General features: G+C 36.6%; 1 protein-coding gene across 2 annotated transcripts in view; it reads left to right on the top strand.

The window, feature by feature from the left end:
* OLA1 (Obg like ATPase 1) overlaps positions 1–23165 on the top strand; it is a 92283-nt gene that overhangs the window by 33762 nt on the left and 35356 nt on the right. For both annotated transcript variants that reach the window (XM_041473260.1, XM_041473261.1), the window contains 3 exons: positions 8156–8331; positions 20371–20451; positions 20736–20833. In XM_041473260.1, coding sequence (XP_041329194.1) covers positions 8156–8331; positions 20371–20451; positions 20736–20833 — 355 coding nt within the window. The remainder of the gene's footprint in view (positions 1–8155; positions 8332–20370; positions 20452–20735; positions 20834–23165) is intronic.

Genomic DNA, 23165 nt, shown 5'->3' with positions numbered 1-23165 from the left:
CAGGAGTCTGAGTGGGCTCAGCAGTGTTTAGTGGCTTGGACTTTGTTTTAGCATTAGGAATTCAGAGTGTTTCAGTAGGAGTACAGTCCTGATAACTGCTAGGTAGTGGTATTCCAGACTCAATAAAAACTTCAGAGCTCAAGTGAGTTTTTTATATTACTGCATCTTTGACATAATCAATCTGTGACTCAGATAAATAGTCCATGAATAATTGTTTCCTATGTGTCTGGTCATTTAAGGCTAGGTAAACTGCCTTGTGTGTTGCTGCCAATGGCTACTAGTTGCTGTTAATGATCTCTGTAGATCTATTGTCTTAAAAACATAGTTACTGGTAGCAGTTATATTTTGTTATGGGGACCCTCAGAGATTGCAGATATGACTGGCACCATATAGCTTGACATTTAATATTTCTAAAGAGAAGACCAGGATGACTGACCTTCAGAAAAAAGGGGCAAAACACAGCGCAGAGATAGGGTGTTTCTGGAAGTAGTATGAATGTACAGCTATACATACGGGCATATTTGTACTTTCCAAATGGTTTCTGCTTAGGAACCATGTTTTTGTACAGTCTAGATTCCATCAGACTGCAAATATATGAATTCCAGTCTGCTTTTGAATAGGAGAATCTGGATGTATGGTACACAGAGACCTGTTAGAAGTTATCCAGTGGTGTTTGTGGCCAGACTTTGCTATGTGCTGTATGCTTTATGCAGGCAGTGCTGCTGCAGAACACTCACCAGGGAGGGGAGTTCTGTGGAGAATCCCCCTTGTTCCTGTTTGCTTCTCTTTTAGTGACTTAAACTCACAAAGGAAGGTTTTCAGTCATTAGAACAGAAAATAAAATAAAATAGCATGAGGCTGAGCTCGGGGTGACAAGAACACTTGTCTCTGAAGCAAGCAGATGCATTCTTCAGGTATTTAGGTTTTTGACCAGGCTGTTGCTAATTTGCCCCTTCTTCCAGTTAACACAGTTGTGATTTGCAAAAATCTGAACAGAGAGACTAGTTTTTCCTGGGTAATTTTAAACAATTTATGTGACATGCTAGCCATCTCAAAAAGTTTTACATTGTGTGCTGCTCTTCCCAGGGTGTCTTCTGATAGTAAATCTGTGTGAATTACCAGGTAACGCTTTGCAAGAAAGGAAATTAAGGAGTATGGCCCAATTGTGTCCCAGCTGTTTGGTGGGAAGTGCAGTGATAGTATTTAAAATAAATAATCAAGGGCAGTCAGAGCAAGCCCTTGGCACACAGGGACAAAGGGCTTAAAGATTTATTACTTCAGCTGTCAAATAATGTCCTTTACTGAGTATGACCAACCTGATGCAAATCTCAGCAGGTAGAAGGTTTTGCCTGTGGCTGAGTGATGACTACAGCCCAGTGGTGCCAGGATGAAAGAGCAGTGGCAAGTAAACACGTTTTACATCTGAAATAAATCACTAATATTTGTCAGACACACTCAGGAGTAGGAGCTCTGGAGCAGGATTTTATAGCGAAGCTCATTGGAGTGACTGTCTTGGTAACAACTTTTCTCTGATAAAACCGCCTCCATCAGGAACTGGATTGTGGTTTTTTCTGCCAACTCTCATGTCCTGAAGTGAATTGCTTTGCCTCAGTGTTTCCCGGGGAGATTTTAATTTCTGTCTCTGACCTTGTGTGCTACTCGCTTTACGAGTACTTTTATGCAAATGTAAATTCTTTGTATGCTTAAGAAGTTGATACTACAGTCATTTAGAATCCTGTATTGCTGCTCCACTCTCTCATTGTGTGTCTGCTGGTGCAGAAATAGACGTGCCCTTTTTTGTCAAATACTCCCAATAGATTTGATATTGAAAGGGCTGCCATTCAGCTGCTGTTTCAGACTTTTGGGGAGCGGTTTGCTCTCTCCTGACTGGTGTGCTGTTAGGGCTCAGCAGGGTAAATGTAGCTGCTTGGCTTTTATATAGGTAAGTAATGAATTAAGTCCTAATACTGCACCGGTCGAGAAAGCCCAAAGCAGCTGCTTTTACCATCCTGTGTCTGTATAGCCATATGGTACACATAAACTGTAATGTTGTGTTCAAAGTCATTAATGCTGCACCTAATATTCCGAACTGGCTTTACTTGCTAAAAATCAGCTAAACTTGAGAATAAAAACAAGTGTTTTAAATGGAGATTAAAACCTTTTCTTATATATTTACGATGCAGGTAAGATAAAATAATTATTGCCAGAGTGACTGCTTGCATTTGAAATAAATTTATACATATTATTTTAAAAAAATCTAGTTAACTTTAAAATATGTAAGTTTTCTTGTCATTTAGGGTTCTGTGAAGCTGATCATCAAGAGGGTTGCAAATCATTGGCGGTTTCTATTTTCAGAGTTCCACATCCCAGAGTAATTTGCTTTAATTTCACCCAATTTAACCTATACTTCACACCATCACCATTCAGCTTTAATAGCTATGTTCTATGCATAAGAAAAGCAGATAAATGTCCACAATTAGACTGCAAGTGATTACAACTAGTTAGGGCTTTATGAAGACAAAACTTAAGGGGCTGTAGCACAAAACAAAGCCACAAAAGATGTCTAAAAATTCTTTCTTCAGAAGTCAAGGTTTACTACAACGTATTTTTTAATGTTTTTTGTACTTGATTTTGCTTATGTTGAAGATGTAGGCAGGTGCATCTTCTTCAGCTGAAAATTACTCTGCTTAAAGAATATTAGGTTTGTGTTACAGGTGATTAATTTCACTTGAAATTAGCTTGTAAGGGAAAACATGCTAAACCTACTTTGTTTTTGGTTCTTTGTTAACATGTGCTTTGTTTAAGAAGCTGTAAAATGTTGATTCTGGTGGTATTATTTTCTCCTTCTAATAATAAATATGCATAGTAAAATGTACTATCATCAAAGTTTAGTACATTCTGAAAAGTTAAATATACCTGTACTTCAGTCAGAAATAGCAGTATCTTTTACTGTTTAAATCTTTGGAATACTGATGATAGCATGTCAAGCCAGTCTAAGTATAGATATTATTTATAATTTTTTTTTGACACTTCTAATCTTGTTTTTTTTGTAGCTACTTCTACCTTCCCACTCAAGTTACTGTATTTTAGTTTGTTTTGTTCTCTCCCCCATTCCCACCAGTAAGTGGCCAGATAGATGTCATTGCTCATTTGTGTCAGGGCTGGTACCAGGGCTGTGTGTACCGTGATGTGACGTGCCCGTCTGTGCCGAGCAGCTCTCTTTGATAGCAGTCATTGAACGTACGTGGGAGAGCAAGTACCAATTATTCTCTGGGTCTGGTTTGTGGTGATGTTATCAAACATTCCCTTATGGTTTATTGACAAAAATGTTGGTCCTTACCCTAAATACCAATGGGAGTTTCAGCTTGCGATGCAGTTCAGATTCTGATCAAATTGTAAATATCCCCCTTAATTGCAGCATAACATGTACCAATACACTGCTTACCTTTAGTAAATGAATGCAAGATGCCAGAATGCCATTATGGGAAGCTTAGTGTTAGCCAAATGTTTGGTTACGTTTTACTTTAAGGGTAAGGATAATTAGAGAAATGAAGCGACTGGTATATACAAGAGAAATTAATCTTGAAGATAATAATGAATTTCCATAATTGCAATTAGGAGCAGAATAAGATAAGTTTAGAAGTAGTATTTTGATTTGGATTTTAGCATCTCAGTGGCAGCTTGGAGCAGCTAGAAACAATAAGGTTTAGGCTATAGGCAGCTTCTTCGTTTTTATGTCGAACTGGTTTTATATGCTATATCATAAAACTTTCAGTCCAATCAGCAACTACATTTAAATACTGCAAATTGTGGCAGCAAAACAATAATTCTGCTGATTAGCCCCTTTCCATTTCTTGTAAGTGAACTGTTTATGCTGTTGAGTACCTTTTGAAAAAAGAAAAAGCCAAAACAGCCTTGATTAGTCAAGGAGTAATTGGATGACTTGATTTTAGCAAGAGAATGAATTGGTTGATGATAGCCTGTAACTAAGTGTAGTGGTTCTGTTCAGATGAATACATAACATACAGTCATCAGATCTTGACAGGTATAACATAAGCAATGCAAAAATTTCTGGAGGCTGAGAGGTAAATTTTGTCAAAGGAATTTTGAAGCTGATTTTTGAAAGAAATGGGAAGAAATGTGCATACCATTAGATGATACCATTTAAAAGTGACATTCGCTATGGCTGTCCTGTATACATATTTATGTGCTCTTATTTTTGCTTGTCAGGAACAAATCTAGACTCTGTGTCCTGGCTGCCATCAACACCTTACAAAATGACGGTTCCTGCACTTGCACAGGAAAAAAACAGAGTCAAGTTGCACGTCTCCTACATTCGCTTGTTTTGTTTTCTGCATTTTTTTAAGCTAATAATTTGAAAGAAACATGCAGAACCAGCTATTGCTGCATCATATCTTTAATGCCACTTGAAAAATTATTTTTGGCCCACCACACTTGGACCCATACAGCCCAGATAAAAGTGCTCAGCTAAAGATTAAACCATTCCCCTAAACTGAAGACTATTTCAAGTTCTAACCTAAGGGTGACAGAAGAGGGAGCTGGGTGTGGCAGTGATAATTTCCAAGCTCCTTACTTCTTGTAATTTCAGTTTATATCATTACTTTGGGGCTGTAAGGTGGCAAAAATGAATCCTGCTCCAGTGTTATGCTTTACCATCTTCCTGTCTAAATAGTTGTCTTGTTTTAATAGCAGTATCTGGATACTGCTAAAACATTAAGAGAATTTACTACTTCAGATGTTTACTTGCAGAGCTAAAAACATCAGTGAGCCTGATGTTTTTAGCTCTGTAATCTCTGTTGTTGTACACTAAAGGAAGTGACAAGGTTTTTTAAGGGTAGAGTGCAAATCCATCAGGATGTTATGGCAGATTATTTGAGAAAAGGCTTATATATGTATAGGATGCTTAAAATAAAAAACATGGCTTCTGATCAACTTTGTTTTTCTGATAAAATTATAGTTTACCTCTGCTAGGATATGCGAAAGAGACACCAGAGAAGTTATAATGATTTTTCTAAATAATTAAATTACTAATTAGTGAGTTTCCTGGTTGACCTTCTTGTTACTGCTGTGTGATTAGCTTGGCTGTTGACAAACACATGGTTCCTTGGGGAGATTCCTGAGTAAGTCTATTTTGTGTATGTATTGCTATTTTTTTGCCCATGTGGCAGATGGATTCCTTTTTCCTCTTACAGTAGAATGCCGTAGTTCCTGCAGTAGAAGGAGGGCTGTTTGGGAGCACAGGCAGTATAACTCAAGGAAGCAGTCAAAAGGAATGTGGTGTGGTTTGGGGTAATGTTTGAGGAATGCCGAGGCTCCTTGTATTTTAAAAGTAAATGCTTTGGTGAAGACATGGCAGGTACAATGGATTTACATTCCATTCATTGGAGAAGGTCATTGTCCATAGGGCATACTGTCTTGAGAACATGGTGGTATGACTAGTTTTGGAGATGTTAATTGTAAATATGCTTTTAAATTAGTATTATTTTAAAATAAATAAAGTAGTTAGATCAGTTTGTTGTTTGTTGAAATTCCAAGATATCATAACTTTTTTAAAGATCAATTTTTTAGCACAACTTTGAAAAAATTAATTTCTTAATGAGAACCTAGAATGCTAGACCACAGAGCTCAGCTGCCTGTATCCTGCAGGTGTGCATGTACTGCAGAGGATATTGTGTGAAAAGTTGCTAACCTTGTAAACCTCCCTCCTGTTTACAGAAATTTAGGCCTCATTATGTCAGTAAGAAGACAGACATGGTTTGTTTGAGGTTCACCAAATTTAAACACACCTCATCGTCAGTGTGGGCTTTACCTCTGACATGGGGCCATGTTTGCAGTCTCTGCTGTTTTATAACTATCCCATTCTAGTCCTTTGCTTCCTCACCTGGATGCCCTCTTAGTATAATTTTGGGGAACCTTTGCTCCCTCATTTTTCTACCAAGCTCTCCCAAGCTATATTCAGCTTGAGATCAAAATAAGACTACCAAATGTCTGTTTTTCCTTTTCCCCATTATTTTTCTCATAGATTCTGTTGTAATGAGAGAGAGCAGTATCAGACAAGCCAGTCTGAGGATTTCTTTGTCGATGTTTGTTTTTCATTTTTCTTCTTCCATGTCCATAAACTAACTGATTTCCGGGTTTTTTGCCTGATACCCAAGACAGTCTTACCCCTTCCTTCAGAAAAACACGCCAGATGCAGAAGGATGTGATAATATATTATTTATATGATCATGGAGGCTTTTTTTCTTGATACAAGGAAGAAAGTTAAACATTTAGTGAATGAATGCTGCGTATCTGTTGAGAAGGCTGAGGCAGGTAGACTTTCTGTAGGTCTCTGTGGTGACATTTTCCTCCTTCTACCCTTTTTATTCAATATTTTCCTTGTAAATTAGAGCAGTTAAACTGTTCTCTAGTATTTGCTCATCTGAACAGCCTATATCTCATTCTGTCAGGTGTGCAAGTAAGGATTTATGTAAGACAAGGACTATGGTATCTCTTCCTTGATTGCCTGGTATAGATTAGTGTGGAGTGTTTCCATTTGACAGAGCAGCCTGTTCTCCCATCGTGGCCAGCATCAGGATCTGTTGCTGAGGTAATTCTGCTTGTACCCAGGGAGTTCACTGATCACCTTGGAGAGAAACAGTTACTGAGAGAGGAGAGAACTTCTGATAACCACTATTTGGAAGACTGTTCATAAGTTCATGTAAAAATGATTTTGATATTTGACTATGAACATCCTTTTAAACCTCTGTTCCATGTGCATTGATGTTAAGAGCTTTGTTGTTAAAAATCTTGGTTTTCAGTGAGTTAAAACAAAAAATGAAGTTTAAGATGTTCATGATGACAAAGAACCCCCACAACTTTCTATATATCAGTTAACAAATTGTTTGTTGTTTACCCTGTTTCCTATATTTTTCAGTACAAGAAATGTCTTGTATTTTTTTCCTGTGTAAGAAATCAGTTGATTTTAATTTTGGTAATGTTCAAGTAACATTCTTTTCATGGTTAATTTCTCATGCATGTCTTTAATGTTACAGGTTAGGCATGCAGATACTCTGAATATTGATCCAGGGAGAAGTAATAAACTCTTTTTATCTGTTAATATTTTTATTTTTAAAACATATATTGGTTTTTTGGAGGGAGCAGAATTTTTTTTAAATGATGCTGCTTATCTGATAATTTCAATCCTAGTTGAATTATGTTGCCAGATTGTCATCAGAAGGGCATGAAGTCAGCACACATGCGTCAGTAATATCTGGTTGTTTTAACCTTATGTTTCCAGTTGGCAATTTGAAATTATGGCTTCAACTGCACTTTAAATATGTGATAATAGCATGTGTTTCTAATAAGGGCCAGCACCATTTTGTTCAGATACTGTGAATGGTTGTCACTCATATATGACAAATGCACCTTCATCTGCTTCTTTGATGGCCCCCTAAAAACCATACCCTCAAATCAGGCCGATGAAATTAGCTGCTGTGTAAATTGTGTGTCTGAGTGGTTCATTATCTAATCACCGTCAGAACCACAGTGATAAAGTAGATTGAAACAGGGACGAGGTCTGCCAGATGATTTCAGGCCTTTTTTTCTAAGCCCTGTTTCCCTTGGAAACACTAAGAGTCATTCAGAACTTCAGAATTCTTTGTCTAGAACTTCTTCATTTCTTAATGCATAAAATTGGGCAGCCAGTGAGGTTTGCCAAGTTGATTTGAAAGGTTTTCTCTCCATCATTCTTGTAATCATTACTGTGCGTATTGAAGTGTTCCACGATGTTCGGTTTAGCTACCATGTTTGCTACTTCTGAGTTAGATATTGTTAAACACACCAGCTATTTTCAGGAAATTGCTCCAGCCTATTCCTTTGTAGGAGAAACTCTTAAATGCTCCAAGTTCTGTCCTGAAATGGCAAAGTGCTATACTTTGAATATTCAGAGAGGGAGCTTTGGATCCTGGAGTTGATATGTAAATTAACATACTAAACCGGTATGATATAAACCATTGCACAGGACATTTGCACATGGTGGGACAACTGTGTGGCTTTTCAGTTTCAAACTTTCTTGACTCATTAAAGCATGTTTTAAATATATATTTCTTGTCTTTTTAGCTTAATAGGTAATTTAAATGTTCTTTTGTTTCAGGAGCATTTGAAGATGATGATATCACTCATGTTGAAGGAAGTGTAGATCCTGTCCGTGACATTGAAATTATACACGAAGAACTTAGACTTAAGGATGAGGAGCTGATCATGCAGAGCATAGATAAGCTTGAAAAAGTAGCTGTAAGAGGAGGAGACAAGAAATTAAAACCTGAATATGTAAGTACATGACCTATAAAAGCAAATCATTAAGTCTTCTCAGCATTGAATTGAAATATTTGTATTGTTGGATTTTCTTATTGATTCTTATTGAGTAATACAAAACACTACTACTTTTATATGTATTTAAAAGTAATTATTATGAGTTGAAAAAAATACCAGACTGACTGGCTGCGCTGTCACTAAGATTTCATAGATGTAGCTAATTGTAACTTTTGAAATTCAGCTGTTATTTTCTTGCTGACACAGCTTTGTATGAGAATTGCCAATCCTATGTCAAACTTGCATCAATGTCTAAGTTGTAATTCAGAGTTACTTCTGACTTCTTCCTGCTGTTAAGTTCTACTATGATGCTGATATTAGTATTCCTGTAGCCTGCCAGTGAATGTATTTTTTTGGTGTGATTGCAGTTTGTGTCTTTTAGAGCATGTTAAATGAAGACTGCTAGTTGAAATTAATTTTAGAATGTTGTTGTGGAAAGCTGCTTAAATGAGCTCAATTATCACAGGGTAGTAGTGGTATTTCTTTGTAAGTTAGTAATGTATAATAATTATCAACTTCCAAGTATATTTTCTGCAAATTGTTGTTTTACTGCCACTTGTCTTTTGAGTCCCCTATACTTTGACAGTAGTCATTCATTTTTCTTTGTCATTAATATTCTATAAATATTTCAGGTGGTATATAAAATGCATTCTCTAATTATTACAGCAGTTTATCAGTGTGGAAATAGATCATTTATGTCTAGCAAGTAAGTACTAAATAGATACTGTTTTCTCAGATGGATTTTTTGATAGCAAGTAGTAAGAAAAACATTGTTGTATTGGTGCTGGCAGGTTAATTTGTCAATATTGAAGTGCAGTGAAATTTGTTGATCCTGCCTGGTGTCTGGAAACAGATAGGAGTTGAAAGTGAACATCCCCCTCCAAAATATTCAGCTCCATGATGCAGTGTTTAAAAGCACTTCTGTGGTAGCTTCTGTTGGTGAAGAAGTAGTCTTCATCTGGCATGAAAACTGTTTTATTTCTTGATTCGTCTAGGCCAGAAAAAAATAGCTATTGTTGGAAGATTTAAAGGCTTTATGTAAGCCCAGAGAGAGAGAACCTTCATTTAAGAACCTTCATTTCAGGTCTTATCTGTCATGTGAACCCGGCCCTGAGTACATGTGGGCAGCGATTTTTATCTTTCACAAAAGGTTTCACACGCTTAGACGAACAGTGCAGTTTATCCTGCAGTTTCAAATAGCATCCACACAGTATTTCACCTTTTAATTCATGTTGAAGAAAGGGGCAAGCAAAAATCCTGTCCATAGCAAATTCAAAGTTCATCCGAAAGCTAAATTTCACATTCTATGACAGAATGAAAATGAGGAGTGCTGTGGTGCTGTTCTGCCCCAGCCTGGAGCTCTTCTCACTCACTTTGTTGTGTGGCTGTCTCTGGAAACAGCTTTGCTCAGCTCCTTGTGATGGAACATTCCTGTCTAGTTTTTGAGTGTACCTTTGTGGATGCTTTGAGGATTTTATATCACAGTGTATGTTCTTCGTGTGCAAAGGAAGAAGTTGTTACTTTTGTGATTATAAAGAATCATAACTGAAGTGTGTTTTAAATAGAATTTGTAATAGTAATCGTGTAACTTAATGGGTGGTAGGTACAGTTATGATTATATGGTAAGAGTTGCTCTTAGTCATTTTTTTAACCACAGGAAGTTGGTATGTCTTTGAAAACAGAAAATGTCACATTATTCTCAAATTAAGGGAGACACTAAATAAAAACCTCAAATTTAGGAATTTCGAATCTTGATTATTAATCTTTCTTTACCCAGCTTCAGTTTCTCATCCATTTCTTTGCCTCTTTCTTCAGTGTCCTTACTATTACTTCATCTGTAGTTCACCTGTCAAAATGACTTTGTCACCTTGTATTTGTAACATTCACTTCCTGTCATTTGTTGTGTTTTCTTAATCCTGTTTTTATGAACACATGCACAGAAGAGATCAGGTTCTTGACGTCATGTTGCTCTGCCAGTTCTGTTCCCAATAATAGCTGTTACACATGACCAGTCTCAGCTGAGTTTGTCAACAACAATAGAGGTTTCAAAGGCGTGAAATTTCTTTGTTTCCTGGGAAGGGTTGGCTGAACAGAGTGGGGAGGCACAAATTAATGCTTCCCTTGAGACAAAGGCTGCACGTAGGAACTATAGTCACTAGGGAATCTCTTCAAGGAAGTGTGGGACATAATGCCTGTGAATCTTGCTGATCTTGGACCTTCTTGCCTCTCTTCCCTGTGACTTGTATGATTGAATTGTAATGTATATAGACTAGACTTAGCAAAATGGACTTTTTTAATGGAGAAGGCCTGTGAAAGCTCCTTTCTTCTCCTGGTAAATCAATCTTTAGGTCCAGTTATGCAGCTTCTAGAAGCAGGTTTGTGTAGCTGCAGGAGTGTAACAGCAGCTCTTGGGCATTTTCGGCCACTACTGGGCTTTAGATCCTCATCCACGGGGTTGGGAGGCACTCCTGTACAGTTTGCCTTGCCTCTTTTGCTTTCATGTTTTGTGTTGCACAGAAGGCCTGTGGTTGCATTATATATAATATACTATAGTACAGTATAGCAGGATTGACTATGCAGTAAGTCATTTACAGGTCTAGGAGGGAAACCATGTGTGATTAGTGAAAAAAACAGTTAAAGATTATTCCTCCATTCTAAAGTGGTAGCCAAATGTTAGGAGTGTATTTTGTCTGTTTGATCAGTCTGCACTTCTCCAATCCATTGCATTCTGCGTTTAGCTTGTCTATCACAGAGAGAGTTCCCTGTCCAGCACACTTAGTAATGTTTCCATACAGCTTGCAGCTACTGTTCAAGGCTTGCTTTTTCCAGTGAAAAAAACAAAAAAAAACCCCAAACTATGAAGAGACAGTATGGCCTTAAATCAATACTTTTTCCCAAACAGGTTGTCCTCAAAAAAATAGAGGATGGGACAGGACTGGGAGAGAACTTCTCAGGATTTGCCTTTTCTAATTATTTGCCAATATAATGCACAGCCATTGCTAATATTCTGTTCTTAGCAATATTCTTCTGTAGCAGAGATGTGGAACAAACAGCTCTTGTCTGTGCACCAAGTGTTCTCAGTTATTTTTCCTTTCAGGAAAACCAGGAGGTTATGAAAGAAAAAACTTGATATTCATAGATTGTTTTGGTTTTGTTTTTAAGCACTATGTTAAAATTTTAGTGTCTCTCTTTTATTGCTTTCTTTCCCCCATTCCTTTTGGAACAATTCAAGCTGAAGATGCTTGAGAATGTCTCAAGAATTTCAACTGGCTGGGAGTTATAGAAGTCATCTGTCTCATTTTATAAATATGAATTGTCTGCTTTAGAAAATTTGGTTTATCAATAAGCCACCACAATTGTAACTTGGTAGTCTGAAATCTCCAAAAGGTTTAGGAGGAGAAGAATAATAAAAAATCGACAGTGTATATCAGTCAGCAGTACTTAAATCTGAGATTTGAAATTGATTGCCTGCATTTTGCATGGTGTTATAACTTGTTAATTATAATTTTTCTTCTGCCTAAGCCCACATTGCCTACAGGTGGTGAATCCACCTTTGTGCATTGACTTGGCTTGGCAGTTGAATAGTGTTAACTGTTTGTCCTGTCTCTCAGAGCATTGATTTCTCAATCCCCTGTCAGCAGAATTAAAATAGCTGGCTGTTGTTAAGGAGCTATCAATGAAATAATTTTCAAGTTCTACTTAAAAATCAGTGGCCCAATGTGGTCCAAGATCACCAACATGTGATGTTGACATAAGCTTGGAATAGCTTCCTTTACACATGTATTGTCTGGTTTGCAAGTACTCCCACTGCCTTCTCAGAAATGACTGTCTGCTATTACTAAGGGTACTAGTCTTTCAGACTTGATATACCTTTAGAATAAAAATACTCCTGTTATATGCATGTATTTAAACAGTGCAAATATAATTTCAGAAAGCAATCAGAGTACTTTTGATTTTCTATTTTAAATCTGTCTGGTGCTGGTATATACAGAGACATGAGATAGATGTTGAGTTAAACTTTATTATTAGCTTATTATTGATCTGTCATTTTGGATAGCAGGGGATTTCAAGGTAAAATTCAAATATGCATGACTTTATAAATCAGGATGCACAAATTATAAAATTAATTCTAAATATATATTTTTAATTGGTAGGATTTTTCAGTCCTGGAGACAAGTCTCTAAGTTAATACTATCTAATACAGTGAAGTGAACATTATTTCAGGATTCTCTTCCAATGTCCTTCCAGCCTGATTCAGTTCTAGTCCTTAGAAATTGATGGCTCTGCAACAGATAATTCCTTGAGCCCTTTGTTGGTGCCCAAAATCTTGAATTCCAGCACAGAATTCTTAAGTTAACAGTATTGAGATCTACGTATCTGACCCACAAGGGTGTTGTTTATAGTTGAGTTGATGCAGATTTTTGGTGTTAGTGATATGAAGACACAATCTTTAGGTCAGAATCAATGTGCACAGCATTTGAACTTCCATTTTTCTGTTGAAAGGTGGCTTCTACAGTAGGTCAGGATCAGCGTTCACTGGATTTAAATGTCCAGTGTTGCGTTGAATGGGATGCTTTTACAAGTCTCCATTATAAAGTCTGTCATTTAAAAAATGAGTTTATCAAATCAAGCACATTTTTTAACAGGAAAAGCAATTGCAGTTATGAAAAGACCAGTTAGAGACTCCTTTTTAATGTAATGCTACCAGAACCATCTAGTGCATATTCAACTTAAAAGAAAGGCATCAAGCTTTTTTTTGTTACTGTGATGGGCAATGACCTAATAATTGTTTGATGGGCAATGACCTAATTGTTACTGTGATGGGCAATGACTCTGCGTATGGTCATTGTATTTGTCAGCATATATGTACTATGAAGAGTAAAGCAAAATATTCCTAATGGTGGTTTAAGTAGCTTTAATCCCTTCCATTCTCCTCCCTTACATTTAATGTCTTGATTCTGTCCTGAGAATATAGTAACTGTTTGAAAGCTGTTCTTTTGTTCATCATTTGTTGTTAAAATCACCAATATGGTATGGGCGATACTTCACATACAGCAAAGAGCTGGTAGATTCAGTTTGTTCTTATTACCTGTATGTACTGGATGAAAATCTTTCCTTCCTGCAATATTCTGATGAATGGGATGTGCCAAGCAGAATTTGCTGACCTCTTGCTGCAAGCACTTGCCAGAGTTCTCACGGATGGATGAACTCTTATTTCCTCTAACTGATGATGTCAGTTGGGAATGTTCACCTTTCTTTCATTCCAAGTTGAAGATAAATACAGCGATGAATTGTATAAATTTTTTTTGCCAGTTTCTTTGGTCTCCTTGTGTGAGGAGAGTTTGAGAGGCCAGTTTGTTCCACAGGAGAGGGAAAGAAAGGAGCAGTGTACACATGCACTGTTGACATACTCTCTGCTGATGGCTTTTACAATTGCTAACTTAAATCATAGGGAATCGAGAAAATATTTATATTCTTAATGCATATAATTATGCCTAAAATCTTGAGTGGACCATTTACTGTGCTTAATGTGGTATTTAGAGGAAATTAAAGTTCATTCTGGAGAACATTTTGAATGTAGCATGGCAGATGTTTGTGAATTGATTGGTAGTAAAGCCTGACTTAAAAATACATAATGTATAAACACACGTTTGTTTTTTTTTTGGTATTATCAGTAGACAAAGAGAAGTCAGTGCTTAAATACTTTCTGTCAAGGCTGATCTTTACTGTGTAGATTTGACAAGTAGCTTAAAGTAATTAATTTTTTTAAATCATGCCTCTCTTGGTATGTGTAGATCCAAGTAATTTTAAACTGTACGTGCATATGCTAAAATAACACTATATACAAATAACTGTATTCTGAAAAATACACCTTTTTCATTTGGCTTAATTCACACAAATCTACAACAAATGCATTCACACATGGATTTATTTGAAAATTTTTGTGGATTGGCTAATGCAATAAGAAAAGTTTAATGAAATTCTGTGAAAGATACTTCATTGTACTTTTCAGTGCAATTTCCCTGTTCTGAATTTCTGAAATGCTGGAAATAGTCACTTGTAGATAGACTGCTTTCTTTATTCTTGCTTGCTTTTTTCTTTAAGAAGCGACATGTAACTGAGTTGTTTCATGTATAATGCTGTGGAGCCCACAACGATGACCCACACAGGAGAATTTAGGGATTATTAACATGAATTACATTGCTTGGAATGCCTGTAGGATGTTTTGAGTGAAAATGTTTGTTGCGGTTCATAAACATTATTGGCATCTAGTTCTAAGTAAATCTTATATCATGTACAGCTTGTACTGGTTCTGTGAGAAGGTATTAAATAGAAGGAAGGATAATACACTTGTCCTAAATCCATTACTTGTCCCATTGTATTTTTATTAAAGTCAGTGAGCAAGGGAATTGTAAGAGATTAGACATTGTTTTGTACCACACAAGAACTCATTGTCACTCCGGTTGGTGCACTACCTGGCTTGTTCTCTTTCCTGCACCCAGCTGCTACAGCTTATTTAAGCACTTACCACAACGAAAAAACATGATCTAGCCTTTTCTTTAAACTGCAAATTTTGTCTTAATTATCCATTAAAATACCATTGTTTTTAAACAGTGTTTTTAGAATAAATTCTTACCATGTCACTTCATCCTCAATCTTCTAAATTGCCACAAAACCTCCAGGAAGAGCAGACAGCTGAGGCTGTACTCAAAGAAGTGAAAAGATTTGCAAGGAAAACCAAGGAAGGACTCTGGGCTCGGTGCACTCCATCCACCTTGTGTGTACTCGGTAAATTGTTCTTGGTGCAGCACAGTTAAACTAGCTATGAGTACCTCAAATAGCATTGTTCTCTATCTGTATCTGCAAAACCATTTTGAAGTTTGAAGGCCAGATGGAATAATAATTACCCAGTTTGATCCCTTGCATATCCCAACTTAATTCTTACAGCTGTGGTTAAAATGGAATGTATGTCTTACAGGAAAAATTAACCTTTATTGAAATATTTTCTGACTAGAGTTAAATTACTTTACCTTGTATTAGCTATGCCAGTAATTAATTATCTTTATTATTTAGAAATAAGACACAGTTTTATTCTGTATTTGTCAAGCTTTAGCAGTCATTTGATTTCTCTATGCTAGTGTGAAAAACGCTGTAGATGTGAGATTTTTGGTATATGTATATAAATAATGCAATAAGAATAAAAACATAGAAGTTAAGAGCACCAAATCTTCATGCATAATCACTTTCTCAAAGCCTCTGGGTTTTTTTCCCAGTTTTTCAGCAGAGATAAGTTTAAAATTATTCCTGTTGGACACTAGGCTATTTATATACTCCAGGATTGCATTAGTCTTCTGGTTACAGTACACTTCATTTGCTTGTGACCCTCCAGACTTCTCAGTCACTCTTGCAAGAGGGAAGTGCTGTGTTGGTAAATACTGTATCCACCCTCCCTTTGCCCCTGCCCAGCAGTGCATGAACTTCAGGGTTTCATATTAAAAAGCATGGTTTGCTTTCACTAGAGCTGTGGGGCAGTTCTGGTCCCTACACAGGTTCCCATTGTTTGTAAGTTACTGTTCTCAGGATGTGTGTGTCATTAACATGGCCTTTTTGGGCTGTTGAAAGGTGGTAACCAGTGAAAGGTAAAGAGTTTGTTTGGGGTGCCATCAGAAACGCACACGTTGGGGTTTTTATTTACAGTTGTATTCTGAGACCTATTGGGTAGGCGGTGTTGACTCTATTTAGTATATGCAGTGATTTGTTAGAGAAATACCTTCTGCCAGATCCTTTAGGGAAGTCAGAATATGTCATTTATACACTACCACATTCATTACTGATACACAATGGTGTTGGACTGTGGAGTGAAGTGAGAGGAGCTAACTAAGAGCTACAGATAATGTTTAGGTACTCCTTGTAGCTTTTCCTAGCAGCAGAGAAGTGTAAATGATAGAATTTTAGACAATTGAAACATTTTAATAAAAAGTATTTAAGTGCTTTTGAAGCTTTTACAGGAAGATGGTAAATTTTTGCATCTTGGAAGTTTTGAAGGGAATGAATAAGATGCTGAAAAACACTCCGTATGTCCCTTGGTGGGGGCAGAAACCTTACTGTACTCACAGTTACTCTGTAGCAGTGGAGACTTTTGCACTGCCTGCAGGATCATAGGGAATTCACTTGCACTTTGAAGTGTGAAGTGATAATCCTCACAACTGCTTATTTCTTTATTAAATTTGCGGAAGTTAATTACATGCCCTGGTAATTTACAACAAAAAAATCACAATTCTCTGATGCCAAGTAGGCAAGTGAGTTTTCCAAGCTTCAGTTTAGTCCCTCATGCTGTAAGAAGAATTTGGCATTGGCACACATTATTACTATCATTCATCCAGAAAGTCTATTAATGTATGCACATTTTTCTGCACAGTAGTGTTTCATGAGTAGGTCTTGGTAAATCTGCTATATGCAATTTACATGTATTTCATTACTTTATACTGCTGGACTTACTGTTAATATCCTGCTTAGCATTTGTGGGTTGAGTACTCGTGGTCTTTGGAAAATGAGTGCAGGACATAATTAAAATCACTGTATTTCATATGGCTAAATATACTGAGTATTCATAAGTGCTAAACATATTGCCATGCATATAGTCAGAAATTAACTGACTTTACAAACAGTGATATTTGGTATTCATTAAGTTTGCTGTATTTCATATGCCTTGACAACTGTAAGGGAATTGGAATTTGGAGGGATTTTTGGTGGCTTTCTGAATGGCTCTAGTTATAATGTTGCTAGCTGGAGAACAAGAGTACCGCTCTCATCAAAGAAGGCAAAGTGGATCGTTCTGCTGGTGACAGATTGACCTCAAAGTGTGCAATTGGGGATGCCAGATCTGATAAAACAAAGTGGATCATTGCTCTGTATTCTGTTAGTAAGCATTTCAAAGTTCACTTGAAAATGTTAAAGTGTTTAAATTACTAGTACAGTGATAGAGAAGATAAAAAGATCAGGTTTTACTCTTTTACCAGTCCTAAATAGAAGCAAATAATTTAAAATGGTGCTGCATGAGAAATAACCCAAAAATGTGCTATTTGTATGTTTGTTGAGAGTATTGGGGCAGCTGAGTTAAAAAAGAAATACCTGGAAATATGTGCCTTTCTTCATATTGTCATTTGTATTTGACAATTTCTTGTTAAGGAGTTAAGTCCCATTTCATTGGAACTCCACCACTTAATGCAGGGGAATCTAAGTTCAGCTGACCTGTTTTTAAGTTTCTGGGCTGTCTACTTACATTCTGCATGGTGTGACTGCTGCCCATGTAGTCCCCTCAGAGAACTTCTTTGTGTCTCTCTGCTTCATCAGCTTCATCCAAAAATGCTGCATTTGCTTACAGGTTTCCATCCTTTTACCTACAGAAAGTTTTCCAATACTTTGCCAGCCTCCCTTTAAAACCAAAATAAAATTACAAGTAGATGGTTGTTAGTTGTCCCCAGCATACTCAGCTGTAGATCTGCCTTACCTGTGGAAATTGTCCATGTAATCACTCCTTTAGAACAACAGTTGCAAACAGCTTTAAGTCAGATGCATAAATGGGAAATTAATAAAATTAGATCAGTGCCAAAATGGATTTAGACTGTGTGTCACTGTAAGTAGCAAATGAATGTGGAAGAGAGGTTTTGATTGGCAGCTCTGTGCTTAGACAGGCTTTAGAAAGACCAAACTTTATTTGCTGTGTTGATGCTTGAAATTTTGTGGAGGTTCTGTGTAATGTAGCTCCCCTTACAGTGTGATCACAAAACATTTCATTTCTGCTTAAGCAGAAACTTAAAAGTTTGGCTCCAGTGACTTTTGCTGTAGTGGTTTTTTTTCTGTCAGTTTTTTATTGACTCCAATTTATATGTAGCAATGCGTTGCTATTGTGGGAAGAACTGTAATGCTGAAAGTCATGTGATAGGTGCCTACAGAACTAGTTTAAAACCCAAAATAGTGTGTAACCAGAATTCCTTCACTGCTGAACAGGAATCTTGGTGGTTGTGTCGATTTTTATATATATCTATTTAAAGAGAAGCTGAGTCTAAATATCTTAAGTGAAAAGTACTTACTGGTAGAATTGCTTCCCTTATCTTATTTATACAGATTAATTAAAAAATGAAAAGCACATAGGGTTAAAGATAAGATGGTGCCAGTGTTTTCTTCTTTATGTGTAATCTTGTTGCATGTCTCTACATAAGCTGTTCTGGCCACTCATCATAGTAACCAGCTGGGCCATTTCACCTGCTGGAGCCATTAAAGAGGACTCTCTCCCCCTAGATTAATCCCCTCCGACATTAGTTTTTTGCTCTGACAACTGGAGCAGGCATTCAGAATTTGCAGGTGGCCAGTGTGACGCACATAATTGCCTACAATTTTAGGCAATGAATAAAAATGGTCTACATTACTTGTCAAAGGTTGTATATGCAGTGCCAAGTGAGATCTATGGGAAGCCTTTTAGGGTTTAAAGAACAGTTAATAGCAAAGCTGCACAGTGCTTTTTTAATCATAATGCATTTGTAATATAGCACTTTGATCTTCTCCTTGTAGGAAATGGTGTTATATTAGCCACTTTTAAACATTTATGAGTGAAATTCAGTTATAGGAGAGTAAAAGTGATTATTCTTAGGCAGAACATGTTAGATTTCATTAAAAGTTTTAGCTTGCCCCTTCCTTGTTAAAATCTGTGGGGAGTCCTGTTCCTGGAGGGTTTCAAATCAGGATCTGAAGATTTTAGAAGAGCTTTTTTTTTTTTTTTTCCCTCCACTAAAGCTACTGCAAGACTAGAAAAGACGGTAGTAAATACTGATGTTATTTGTGGCTGTTTATAAATGTACTTCAACTGCATAGCATTAAGTGCAAAAAATGTTGTGTGCTCAACAGTTCAGGGAATGTTTCCTTGTATTTTAAAGATCCTAATGCTCAGTTGCATCAATTTCAACTTAAAAAAATGCATTATTTAAAGCATGATCATAAATTATCTACAACAAAAAATAGGCGACTCTAAAATGTACTACTCCTAGAAGAGCAGAGTTTGACCTTTCAGACCCAAGAGCCTTTTATTAACACCTGCCTGTAAGGAAAACCGTGCCACACGCAGCTTTCAGATTCACGACCACAAAACTGATGAGGAAAGGCTTGAAGGGTTCAGTTTGTGTCACTTGCTGTTTGCCGTTTCCATTTCACAGATGATTAATCTTTCTGTGAAGAAAGGCCAGAGAAACAAAGCACATTGGGCTCTTCCTGCAGTTACTCCTTCTGAATGCACACTAGCTTGCTAACTAAAAGGCCTTTAGATTTCCTGCCGAGAGAGATGTTCTGAAAGTGAATGCAGCTGGTTGGAGGTCACCAGTGCAAGGCTCTTGCCATTGTGTAATGGAGGCTTTGGCAGGTTTCATTTTGGGGGGGGAGGGAGAAGGTGTTGGCGAAAAATTAATGCGGAATAAAAAGGGCTTTGGCCGTTTGAATTAATTTCTCGAGGGTGGATCATCAATAATAGGCTCCATTTCTTTTGCTCACAATTTAAAAAAAAAAAATTTGCTGTGTTTTGTCCCACCCATTCCCTTTTCTTAATGGCATGTTTATATTGTACGTGGTCTCTCCTGCTGGATGCTGAAATGTTGCGTCTTACGGAGTTCGAAAAGCAATCTAAAATGTACTGATTTTTACATACATTTTATGAGCTCTGCTGATGTTCTTGGTGACAAGAGATGATACTTGAGTCTTGTGTATTTAACTTTCTAATTGTGGGATTTGGATCACCTTAATAATCCATATTGCTCTTTAGCGACTTTTTTAGCAGCAATTTCTGTTTTTCTGGGAGAGTGAAAATTGGTTTATAAAAGGTATTATCTGAGTTTTCATTTATGTGTATGTTTTGAATCTTAATGGATACACGCCTTGTTTATGGAAGAGAATAGTCTTGATATCCAGCTGAGTTTTTGACTTTGTTTTTTTTTTTTTGATCTTGCGTAGGACGTAATGTGCAAAATCAAGACATGGGTAATAGATGAAAAGAAAGCTGTCCGCTTCTATCATGATTGGAATGACAAAGAGGTAGGCTATAAATATTACTCCATGAATTGACTTCTAATTTTGCTACCTGTTACTGGTTCTTTTTAAAGTTGTTGGTTTTGGGGTTTTTTTTTTTTTTTTGTATTTCATATTCATAGTGTATGGAATGTTGAATTTATTAGCTGAATCTATACTTATCTATGATTTATGTATTACACTTGAATTCTGTAGCCTTCTGAGACATGCCATGAGGAAAATGATCATAAAATTATTTCAAGTTGATATAAACTGTTTTTAAAATTATCCCCCTCTATTCTCACTTCCAGATTGATGTTTTGAACAAACATTTGTTTTTTACTTCAAAACCGATGATCTACTTGGTTAATCTGTCTGAAAAAGACTACATTAGGAAGAAAAACAAGTGGTGAGTGTGTACAGGTTAAATGTCTAAATTTATATTTCTGTTTCACATTTTTCAATGGTCAGTAATTCCTTGCACATTTAGATCACCAAGGATATTAGTTAAAATAGCTATATGAACTAATCTTGCGCTTCTGTTACTTGTTATGTTCCCACTGACATGCTGCTGGAGTACAATGCATATGGTGAAACCTTGACTGAAACTGCAGAAAAGAATACGCTTTCCATCCTTATGATTTAACATGAAGCCATTAACTTTGAAGAAAATAGATTGGATTTAGAAGTACTAATTTAAATAAGCATGTGGCTTTATCATGTTCTATAATGCTGGTTGTCTGAACAGGGTCTTTTTCATTCCAAAGGAATGAATTGAGTGCCAGAAGACTAAAGCTATGTGAGTTGCACAGAAGTCTTTCAAACAAAATTGCACATTTTAACATTACTCTTCTGTTTGTAGTTGGTTGCCTGGCTTTCTTGCCACTTCTTGTGCCTTGCTTGTGGTTTACAGGCCTCTTTTGGTGGGCTTTAATGCCATTAATAGCTCGGGTTTTAGTCAGGTATTTCTGGCATCAGTGTTGTGACTCAGGTTCATAATGTTTACAAAATCAATCCATCAGACGTTCAGTGAACTGGATGAAGATCCAATCCTAACATGGCAGACATAAGGTGGGAATCCACTGTTGAGAAGTACAGCATTTAGCATGTCATTGGAAGCTCTAGATGGCATAAATATTGCTCTGTGGAGGAGGGGACAGATTGGGTAGTTAGCATATGATGAAGGAAAATCTATGAGAGTGTGTTTAGTTTAAAAAAACCCAATGAAATAGCAAATACTTTCTTACAATTCAGAATTTTAAACACTGTACTTGTGAGATACTTTGAAGATGTATAAATGTATGTTTGTGAACAGATATATGCATGTAACTCATCCAAACAAATCAAAAGTATCTAAAGCGGAATATCTGAATTCTCCTAAAGTACACCCTCTGTTTCTCCCTGTACTTCATTAAGTACTTAGATGCACATGGTTTCAATTTTCCATTAAAAATTCTCATTTCCATATGATATCAAAGAGTGAGAAGGCTTTAAACTGAAAAATAAACATTCATAGACTGGAAGCCAAAACAATAATTAATGTCAGATGGTTAACTCCAATAAATCATTAGAATAAATTCTGTGAAATTACTGCAACTGAAACTGTCCTTTTGATACTCCAAGACATTTTGTGTTGGTACTAAAGAACAAAATTTAACGTATTTTAGTAGCAAACCCTCTCAGTCCCAAACATAGGCTTCAGAATAGACTTCACAAGCAATATAATAATGTAAGCTCTTCATATTTGGCCAAATTTTATAATTTTAAATTAATTTTTTCCTCTAAATATTTTTTGGGTATGACAATTTAAATATAAGGAGTGGTTCTATCCAAGGAAGTATTTAAGATCCGGTAGTTGTATTTTCTCTGTTGTGGTAAGGTGATACTTTTTTCAAAGTAAAAATGCTATGATTTCTTAAGGCTTGCTGTAACAGTACAGATGTGGAAGCTTAAGTGAAAATGGATGAGTCAGTTTCCATGTCCCAAAAAGGATCCTCACACCTGTATTTGGATGATTACAGGTAGAGCTCCCTGGCTCTAATTGTACAGTAAATACCATTTCCCAGACCCTAATGGTAGCCAGACTACTTAGGCGACGCCAGTCTGTGATTTAGCTGTCGCCAGCCACCCCATGTTTTTTGTGAGACTACTTGTGATGATGACATAGTTAAACCCAACTGAAAGCAAATCTTTGGATAAATTGCAATTTTTAATTTGTAAAAAATCAGATGTTCATCATATAATGAAACAGTTTAACTGTTTCTGTTACAATTAGTGATTTAGTTTTTAAAAAGTATACCCAGATCTCATGGATGTGAGTGTAATTGTAGCTGAAAGATCAAAGCCTGGGTATCTGAGTGATGTTCCAGAAGAGAATTTACCACATAGCCATTTTCAGTACAGTTTCTGCCTCCTGCTGTTCCTATTTTCCCTCAAGCTAGCCATTGACTACCCCCTGTGCATCCCTGCTCGTAAAAAATGATTGAGGAAGTATTTGTCATGTATTTATGAGTGGGAAACATTGTGTGATAGGGAAAGGCATCTACTAGAACCAGAAAGATTGCCATTTCCTTTCCTTCAGCTACTCCGCCACAGCCTTAAATCCTGTGTTTATGCAACATAGCTTTTATATTTAAGAGCAGAATAAATGTTTTCTATGAAGGATGCTAACGGTAGGCTTCTGTCATTTATGTGGTGCAAGCAGATGTAAATGATTAGAATATATTTTACTGTTAGATGCC

This window comes from Pyrgilauda ruficollis, unplaced genomic scaffold (assembly GCF_017590135.1).
Source record: "Pyrgilauda ruficollis isolate IOZ18807 unplaced genomic scaffold, ASM1759013v1 scaffold3, whole genome shotgun sequence".
Lineage (NCBI taxonomy): Eukaryota > Metazoa > Chordata > Aves > Passeriformes > Passeridae > Pyrgilauda > Pyrgilauda ruficollis.
This window is presented reverse-complemented; position numbering and strand designations above follow the sequence as displayed.